Source organism: Trichoderma ghanense, assembly GCF_004382785.1.
Source record: "Trichoderma ghanense strain CCMA-1212 chromosome Unknown scaffold_10, whole genome shotgun sequence".
Lineage (NCBI taxonomy): Eukaryota > Fungi > Ascomycota > Sordariomycetes > Hypocreales > Hypocreaceae > Trichoderma > Trichoderma ghanense.
This window is the reverse complement of record NW_027395673.1, coordinates 670,389-679,801: the sequence shown is the minus strand read 5'-3', so window position 1 is coordinate 679,801 and position 9,413 is coordinate 670,389. Positions and strand designations below refer to the sequence as shown.

General features: G+C 55.6%; 3 protein-coding genes across 3 annotated transcripts; all 3 read right to left on the bottom strand.

Moving 5' to 3' along the window:
- Positions 1-498: 498 nt before the first annotated feature.
- Positions 499-2,053, bottom strand: CCMA1212_007811 (Isocitrate dehydrogenase; the record flags this gene model as incomplete). Its single annotated transcript, XM_073704972.1, has 3 exons — positions 1,972-2,053; positions 642-1,660; positions 499-583 (listed from the first exon to the last, which is right to left on the bottom strand). The coding sequence occupies exons 1-3, from the start codon at positions 2,002-2,004 to the stop codon at positions 499-501; spliced, it is 1,137 nt and encodes a 378-aa protein (XP_073556773.1). The 5' UTR covers positions 2,005-2,053.
- Positions 2,054-3,008: 955 nt separating this feature from the next.
- Positions 3,009-5,464, bottom strand: CCMA1212_007810 (Serine/threonine-protein kinase svkA; the record flags this gene model as incomplete). Its single annotated transcript, XM_073704971.1, has 4 exons — positions 3,009-4,816; positions 4,882-5,198; positions 5,287-5,317; positions 5,392-5,464. 4 exons carry the CDS (start codon positions 5,462-5,464, stop codon positions 3,009-3,011), a joined length of 2,229 nt encoding a protein of 742 aa, XP_073556420.1.
- A 1,383-nt stretch (positions 5,465-6,847) lies between these two features.
- On the bottom strand, positions 6,848-8,472 carry CCMA1212_007809 (UBX domain-containing protein 5; the record flags this gene model as incomplete). Its single annotated transcript, XM_073704970.1, has 2 exons — positions 6,848-7,878; positions 7,935-8,472. The coding sequence occupies 2 exons, from the start codon at positions 8,470-8,472 to the stop codon at positions 6,848-6,850; spliced, it is 1,569 nt and encodes a 522-aa protein (XP_073556599.1).
- Positions 8,473-9,413: the final 941 nt, after the last annotated feature.

Genomic DNA, 9,413 nt, shown 5'->3' with positions numbered 1-9,413 from the left:
GGGAGACGGGGGAGTGGAAAGATTAGAGCTCCTTTTTATATATAACTGCACTTGGAGACGGAGAGGACTCATCCAGCAAGAACGCAGTAACAGAGATTCAATTCAAAACCATCATCACGTCAATCACAAGCAAAGAAAGAGAGTCGTTCATGTACAGTAAAATTCTATGTATTCAGACTCCATACGCTCATGTTAAACATAGGTTACACACTTCCCCCTTTCCAACCCCCCCTCCTCAGCTCTCGATAAAGTTCAGTTCCCCTGCGTACCAATTTTTTTCTCTGCTCCTTGAACTTTTTTTTTTGCATTTTTGCATAGTCCAGCGGCGTCGCTGGGCATCGGCCTCGGCTTCTAAGGTGTGAGGTATCATTTTCCCAAACACGCCCCGTCGGGATGTAAAGAGGAAGGGGATGTGGTCGTGTTCGGGTTAAAGTAGGATTCAAAGTCAGGATTTGCCTTGTGTTGGGCAAAGGACTGCTTGTGTGTGTGATTGGGTGCTTAGATGGTCTCCATCTTGTCGAGGATGGCCTTGGTGAACTCGTGGGTGGTGGAGTTACCGCCCATGTCGCGAGTGCGAACCTTGCTATAGAAACTGTCAGTCAAAGCCATTACTTCACACAACCCTAAGAGAATCAACTTACCCCTCGGCAATAACGCCGTAGACAGCCTTGGAGATGCGGTTAGCATGGTCGTCAAGGCCCAGGTGTCGCAGGAGCATGCTGCCGCTGAGAATCATGGCCGTGGGGTTGGCCTGGTCCTTGCCCTTAATGTCCAGGCCGACGTGACGGCAGCCGGGCTCGAAGACGGCAATCTCGCGGCCCATGTTGCAGCCGGGGACGATGCCGGGGCCACCGACCAGAGCAGCGCCAATGTTGGACAGGATGCCACCGTACAGGTTGGGCATGACCATGACGTCGAACTGCTGGGGGCGGGAGACGGCCTGCATGGAGGCGTTGTCGACAATCATGTCGTTGACCTCGAGGGTCGGGTACTCCTTGGCGGTCTGGTGGAAGGTGCTGCGGAAGAGGCCGTCGGCGAGCTTCATGATGTTGGCCTTGTGGATGCAGGTGACCTTCTTGCGGCCGTTGGCGAGGGCAAAGGCGAAGGCGAACTTTGCGATGCGCTCCGACTTGGCGCGGGTGATGATCTTGAGCGACTCGACGACGCCGGGGACGCTCTGGTGCTCGAGGCCCGAGTACTCGCCCTCGGTGTTCTCGCGGATGATGCACAGGTCGACGTCCTTGTGGCGCGTCTCGTAGCCGGGGATGTTCTTGATGAGCGAGATGCTGGCGTAGATGTCGAGCTCCTGGCGCATGGCCACGTTGAAGCTCTGGTGGCCGGACCGGCTGACGGGCGTGTGCAGGATGCCCTTGAGGCCCAGCTTGTTGCGCTTGAGCGAGGCCACGCTCTCGCGGAAGGCCTCCTCGGTCCGCAGCGCGCTCTCCTCCACGCCGGAAACCTCAATCTGCTCCCACTCGACCGGCACGTTGTCGGCCTTGAAGATGGTCTTGACCGACTCGGCCACCTCGCCTCCGATGCCGTCTCCGGGGATCAGCGTGACGGTGTACTTGCCGCCGAACTTGGCCGGCTTGAAGATGTCGGACTGGACGGTGGCGAAGGATCGGGTGAGCTGCTGGGGCTGGGCAGCAGCACGGAGGACCTGTGGTTGCGGCATGTCAGTCACTCCTCGTCATCCCTATTCGCGTCGTCCCTCTTCGGCATCCGTCTTCGTCTTTTTCCTCCTCCCATCCTCTTCCAAAGCTCGTCTCCAATCGCCCTCAAGAATGGAGAGGAATAAATCTCGCGGCGACAACCTCGGTCCAGCACGAGCCCCTCCACCTCTTCGCCGTCTCTCCAACGACGCAACCATTCCACCAACCTCACTCCCCTAACCCCAAGCAAAAACCCCAAGACCAATCCCAACCCCAATTCCATCATCCAAGAGCCAAGCAAATCCAAGTGGCAACATACCTGAGCGGTCCTAAGAGAGCCTCGTGACAGCATCTTGAAGGGGAGACGTTTCGGGATTTCGGTAGGTAAGGGTAATCGTAGGCTATCAGGCACACCAAAGAAGAAACCCACAGGGCCCAAACACAGAGAAAGAAGATTATACAGGGGAAAGAGAGGAGAGAGAGAGAGAGACCACCAAGTTTGTTCAGTAAGAACAAAGAGGAAGAAAGGAAAAGGAAGAAGGGGAGTTCCGAAAATCAAGTGTCAAAAAAAAAGCAACCAAGTTTATTACCGCACTTCCTCCAAAAGCTCCAGTGTCGTCTCTGCGCCAATCCAGTTAAGCCGAAGCACCTATTTTTTTCGGCCTGCGCCGGCGCCGCCGCCCTGCAAAAACGCACCTATTTTGACGCTTCAGTTTTTTTTTTCTTCCTCTTGGAGAAACTCCCTTTTGCCCCGTTTTTTAGGTGCAGATTTCGGAAAAAAGTGCGGAATGCGACGTCTTTCCGAGCGCAGCTCCGGGCCTGGGCGCTTGACTTCTTTGGGACTAATGGATCGCTTATCGATCTCTTATCGTGCTTTTTGCTGCCAGGAACCGAGGTAATGACATCGTCAATACAACAAATTGCCATATCGCCGAACAGCTACAGCTTCAGTTACAAGAGTCGGGTTTCCAGTAGACATTAATTCATCAAAGTCGTGTCATTGATTCATTCCTATCAAAAGCTATCAAATTCTAATGCTACTCCATAACCCTTATACAACAAAGCAGATAGTACATCAAGCGCGTCTAACGCGTCGTTCCAGCTTGGTCCTCCTATTCCTCCACAATAACCGCATCGCTCTTACAACGCAACGTCCCCTCGTATCCAACATACCCCAATCGCTGGACTCGTCTGTTGTCTTACACTTGGCATCGTCATGGCTCATCATCTTTTTTTTTTTGTCCCTTTCATTGTTTCCCTTTGGTTGTAACAAACTTACCGCATTTCCCAAATCCCAAAAATACAAAAGCGCAGGTCATCAATTCATCGTCATAATATCCATCCCCGTCACGCCCATTAAGCCTCGTCCTCGTCCAACGGCTCGACGCGAACCAAAATCTCCTCCAGTAGGCCCTCCAAGAAGTTGCCCACTTCCCTTCCCATGCCAACGGGCTCTGCCTTGTCATGGTAGTCAATCTCCTTGCAAACATGCGCCAGCTTATAGACAAGTTTGCGGACTTTCTCGTGCGCGGCCTCGGCTCGCTGCTGCTTCGAAGACATGGTGGAACCGCTAGGCACAGGTTTGTACACATGCTGCAGCCGAATCTGCCGTCGCTTGAGCGCCTCTTCCAGCGCAGGAAAGATGACGTCGTTGAGAGCGTCGAGCTCTCCGTTGGGGTTTGCAGCCGGGGGCGAAGGAAAGGTTTCCAGCGCTCCCGGCGAATGACCCAGTGACCGCAAGGAAGATGACGATGCTGTTGGCGCAGGCGCGGGCGCAGAAGGGGGAGCAGACGGGGGAGCAGGTGGAGGAGCAGTGACGGTCACGGGCGGCGCTGCTGATGTGGGCGTGGCCGGCACTCGAGCCACTGGGGGGAGCTGCACAACAGGGGCCACCGTTCGCTGCACGGTCGTCTGTGGTTGCGGCGCTGGCTTCGGGGATGGGGCCCTGAAAGGTGGGATTTCGGCCAGGTCATATCGCGCTCCCTTGGAGCTCGTTGAACGCTGCGACACACCATGAGCTGGCGGCAGTGGTTTCTCGAAACCAGGAGGTATCGAAATGTTCCTGTGCGCAGGGGCTGCGGGCGGAGGCGGCGAGGGCGTAGGGACAGGATCTGGGAGATCTATATTCAGGTTCAGTATTCCCATGTCGCGCTGCAGGTGAGCTTGCAGCTCCCGGTCGTAGTCGGGCGAGGGAGGCTCCGGCGCCTGGGACAAGGCCGGTACCGTCACGATCTTGGAAGCTCTAGGCGTTGTCTCGTGTATTTCCCAGCTTGTCGTCTTGATCACCACGGGGCTCGGGGGTGGGGGAGCTCCCCTCGGTGTGAAGCCGCGCTGTTGCTGTGTTGGTGTTCGCTGTTGTTGTGTTGGAGTTGGTGCTGGCACATTCTTGCGCTGCGGGCTCGATTGTCGCGACGTCCCCGCGCTGGACGGGTTCGAGGCTTTGAGTGTATCGCTCGGCTGCAGGGCATGCTCCCTCAGCTTCGTCGGGCTGGAAGGCTCCCGCCTCCTCTCTCCGTAATCGTCCGAGGTCCGCGCCGCCCTCGTGTTCGTAGCACTTGCGCCGAGAGGGTTGAGCATCGGTGGTCGGTTGACCAGGTTGCCGCGGTCATTGACGAGCCTGACGGTGCCAAAATCCCACATGTCTTCGTTGACCCGCGCTCTTTGCGGCGGCACGCTGTCGTGGGTCTCCCACGTTTCCTCCTCGTCCGTCTTATGTGTTGCCGCCCATCTGGTATGGCGCTCTATCAGCTCGGTGAGATATGTCGTCTTCTTTGCCTTTCGGATAAAAGGGTGTCGCAGAAGGTCTCGCGCGGTAGGTCGCTCCTTGGGATCCCGCTGCAGGCACAGCTCGACAAAGTCCTTGAAGGCCTTGGTAAAGTTGCCCTCCAGCCTCGGGGGCGGGTTTTTCGGGATGAGGAAGAGAACCTTCATCGGGTGGATGTCGGCGTAAGGGGGCTCCCCGTTGGCCAGCTCGAGGGCGGTGATACCGAGGGACCAAATATCAGCCTTGTGATCATATCCAGATTGTTTAATGACCTCGGGTGCCATCCAGAACGGAGTCCCGACGAATGTGTTCTTCTTCGTCATGGTGGCCGAGAGTTGACCCGACACGCCAAAGTCGGCCAGCTTGACCTGGCCATTCGCTCCCAACAGGACATTGGCAGCTAGCAAAGAGCATCAGCATCCACACCTCGGTCGCATCGCCGATCCAAACAGCTCGACTCCTCACCTTTGATGTCCCGATGCAGCTTCTTGTCAGTATGCAGATAGTCCAGACCCATCAGCAACTCCCTTATGATGATTGCAATGTAGTCCTCGCCCATGATGCCCGGCTTCATGAGATCGGCGCAGCTCCCTCCGGCGCAAAACTCCATGACGATCCATAGCTCGGCGCCCTTTGCATAGGATCCGTAGTATTTCGTCACGTAGGGAGACTGCAGCTCCGACAGGATGGCGATTTCCTGGATAATGTCCTCGACCTCGTCCTCGGCATTCTCGACGTCGATGATCTTGATGGCGACGGAGCGGCCGGTTCGCTTGTCGACCCTAGCAGCCGCAGGAGACTACATGTCAGCAAATCGGAGTCTCTGTCAGAAAAGGAGAAGAGCGCATCCGCCCAGAGATCACGACATACCCCTTGAACACCTTGCCAAAGCTACCACCGCCTGCCATCGCCAACAGCATTAGAAACCGACCAGAATCCGCGACACCAGCCCGACCAGACACCAGCACTACTGACCAATGCAGTACTCCTTCGTGTACAGAAGCTCCGGATCCAAAGGGCCATTGGGCTCTTCCGCATGCCGATCCATTGTTCGCTCACTTTGGCGGCGTCCGCGCTTCTCCTTTCTCCCTTCTCTTTACGGAGCCCTCCGTCACCTCACCGAGGGAGCGGGAATGCGAACAGCGATACGGGGATGGGGAGAAGAGACCGGCTACGTGCTTCCCGTCCGAGGTGCACGCTTTCGTCTCGTTCTTCGTCGTCGTCGTCGTCGTTCGCAAATCATAAAGCGATGCACCGTCGTCTCGCAGCACAGAATGCCAGTGCTCGTTTTCGCTTGTTTTGTTTCTGTCAAGGGACAAGAGACAAAAGGACGGCGGTGGTTGAAGGGATAACGAAGGGAAAAAAGAACACACAAGGCATGTGCCAAAACAATTCGAGGTCGGCAAATCCGCACCACATGGGATGCATCGCATCGGGTCCCAGCGAGCGGCAGTACCTGGGATTGGCGCAGGACCGGCTGCTGAGCTGCTGTAGCGGGCGGTGAACCCCACTACTGTCGCCGCCGGTGCCCTGTAGCGCCTGTAACGGTTGCTCGTGCAGGCGTCGTTTATTTGGTTGGAGCCTCGTCTCACCGGCAACGAAGGTTAAGAGGGCGCCATGGTAAGCCACTCGCGATGATGAATCAGCAGCAACGACGTCACATGCTTGTTCCGTGATGATCAGTTGATCTCTAGAAGCTAATAGATTGCTCTCTAGCTTGCCATTCAGTCATTTTTCAGTTATTACATACCTATTTCTTCGCAAACGAACGCGAACTTTAGCCTTTGAAAGATTCACCAGATTATCTGTTGTTGACGCTGTCTCGTCGCCATTTCGTGGGCTTTTGCGGGGCAACGCCCAACGGAGAATCAGGGGTCAAATAAACACCAACTGCACGACGACGTGCAATATACACCAAGCCCACTCAGCCTTATTCAGCCTCGCGCTTCTGCGTGCAAGCAAGAATACCTTCAATAAAGGTTAATCATTCATTTGCCGCTGAGCTGGCTGCTTCATGTAGCGTGTCAAAGCAACTTGTATTGTCTACCTGCCGATACTATCACAAGTCACGCCCAACTGCCGCCTCCAAGGCGCAAAAGAAGAAGAAAATCTCGAAACGAGATGGAAGAAATCAACCGTAGCCGCCGTAGAAGCTGCTCGAGTGCCGGAACCGAGCGCACAGCAGCCCGTACTGGGCACAGAGTGCCTCGTCCTTCACAAGCAGTGCATCCCTCCAATACCAGCAGCAATAAACCAAAGCCAATCGTCAAAGGACCGGTTCGCCCACGTCGGGTACTCAGATCCGACGATGTCTATCATATAGACGCCCCTATCGTCCCCTTGGCTACGCCCAATAGGCGTTGGACAAGAGACTTTGTCGCGTTGGATGTCGTTAATCGTAAAAAAAGAGGGGAGGGGAGCCTAGAGCCCATCACTCGTCTGTGACAAACTCAATCATGACCGTTCCTTGTTTCAAGCCGGCCTCCTCAATAGTAGAGTCCAGCAACTCAATCAAGTCCTGGCCTTGGGGCATCGTCTTGAGCTCAAACTGAACATCTGCCTTGCCCTCCAACGGCTCCGCCTTGAGCCATTCGTATATCCTGCGGACAGGATCCCGCAGAGAGAACCTTCGAATGATGCGTCCATCTGGATGCCGGAACTGGATGCGCGTTGTCGCCGCAGGATCATTGGCAGGCTCGGTGTGAGGGTTTGTGCTCGAAATATGGGCAAACGGGCTCTGTGCCTCCTGACCTCCCGATTGCTGAGGCTCCTTGGTCAGCGCATCCGGATCATGGACACTGGGTGTCGATCCCGCCCCTGAGCCACTAGCCTCAGCTCCAGCCAGACTGTTCTTGAGCGCCATCTCCAGCATTTCTTCCTCCGTCATGCGGTCCACATCGATAACTTGAGGCTTCCGCGCCGCAGCCCTGGCAACTGGGTTCTTGCTATTTGCAGCAAGGCTGTACCTGTCCAGAAACTCGGCCACCTCGGCGTGGAACTCGGTAGCACTGGGGAAGGGCCTGCCACTCCAAACTTTGACCTGCTCGCCTGTTCGAGGGTCGACGATGGAGACATGGGGGTAGTTGTCTGGGTTCTCATGGCCCTGGTTAGGGAAGTAGAATGTCAGGTACTCCTCTGCTTCGGGGTAGTCTTTATCCAGCTGCATAAAGATGAAGTTTTCCTTAACCAACTCCGAAACAGCTCGATCTTTCCAAATGTCCCGGTTAAGCATCTGGCAGTTGAAGTCGCTCATGTCCTGCAAGTTGACCATTATCCACTTCTTGTCTTCCTTGCCCAGCGCGCGAGCTTCGTCCCATGAGAGCCGCGATATGAGCTCGTAAGGCGGTCGGAACAGATCCTCCAGGCGTCTAGCATGGGCAGATGTTCCGTTTGCAGACGAGGACTCGGCTCGGTTCGTGTCGTCTCCCCATATCCGATGGCCAAAGGGGCCTCTACTGGGTGCTTCAAGTGGTCAGCTTTTCTTTCTCAAGTCCTCTTCGTTAGGGGCGTGCACTTACGAGGCATCGGGCGTCTCCTTCTAAGTTGCTCCAGAATAGCAGAGCCGTCATCTTCTCCCCAGGCCGGGTCTGGCGCGACGAGTGTCTCTGTTGTCCGTGCAATAGGCGCCCTCACATCACCGCCAGAGGGTCCCGACTCCTGGTACATCTCCTCTTGGAGTCGCTTCGCCATGGCGGCGTCTTCTTCCTCCTGAGCCAACGCAGCGGCTTGGGCAACGGCAGCCCGTTCCTCATCATCGTGGTCTTCAAAATCGTTGTCGTCGTAATCCATGTCGGCATCGCCGTCGTCATCGTCGCTAATGTGAATCACTCCGCTTGCGTCTTGTCTGCCAATGTTGACTCTCCGCGACGCAGAGCGAGACCTTGACGACGAGGCGGTAGCAGCAGGGCGGGACAGGCCATCGCCGACCAGGTCCGGGCTCTCAAAGTACAGCTCGATGGCCCGCTGGTTGTCGCCGCCTGTGAGCTCGAGGTAGCCACGAGCCACATCGACGCTCGCCCCAGTGATGGCAACGAAGTGGTGAATGCTCTCCTCCATGGCTGATCAGCACTTGACGCCACAGCGCCCCCAGCTTTCTTGGACGTGTGTTTCGGACTGCAGAGGCAGCTGGCGGAAGGCAGTATCCTGTAACTCCCTGCGAGAAGAGCCCCCGATTTGTCGAGTCGTATCGCGCCGTGATGGTGCCGCTTTATAGAGTCGCTTTGTGTGGTGATTGTTGGAAACTGGTGCGATTAGGTGCAGATGTACGGGATCCGAGAGCTGCAAAATGCCGGTCAGACACGCCTTAGCAGATGATGCCCCACACTCGCCGCCTTAGCTCAGCCAGTGAAGGAGATGCAGTAAAAGAACTGAGCCGAAACTATCAAAACGTCTCTGAAATGATGATGGTTGAGTGAATGATCAAGAAGTCTGTAGAAAGAGCACAGAGATGCCGGCAGGATCAAGTCATGCATGTACAGTATTGAATCGAGGTCGCTCAGTCAATGCTCAGGCACCGCGGGCATGACGCAACAGCATCACCCCGCCAATCGACTTTGCGCAGGTACCTTCCTGCGGTTTCTCGCGCGCGCGGGTACCTGAAGATACCTTGGGCGGCGTACCTGCTCCTGCAACGGTGACGGCGACTTGATTCCCGGAACAACCAATCAGCCGGGTTGCTCCCGCGATGCTGCTTGGAGGTGACTTACCCGGCAATAGAAGATGGCTGTCTAGAAATTGGTTATCTCAGTCAAGGGTGCAAGTATGATCCCATACATGAAGAATTATTATCGACACGGAATGCTAGATAGTGACAATTGAACTGCCATTTCTGTGCTGCATTAGGCTACTGGGGCTGACGGCACTATCCACTTCACAGGGAGCAGTTGCATGATGAGGAATGTCCCCCAACCTCGTATGATCTTGGGGTGCGAATATTGGTAGTACTACACATATATACAGTTTCTTCTAAAGCATTCAGAGGGAGGGAAAACCGAGTC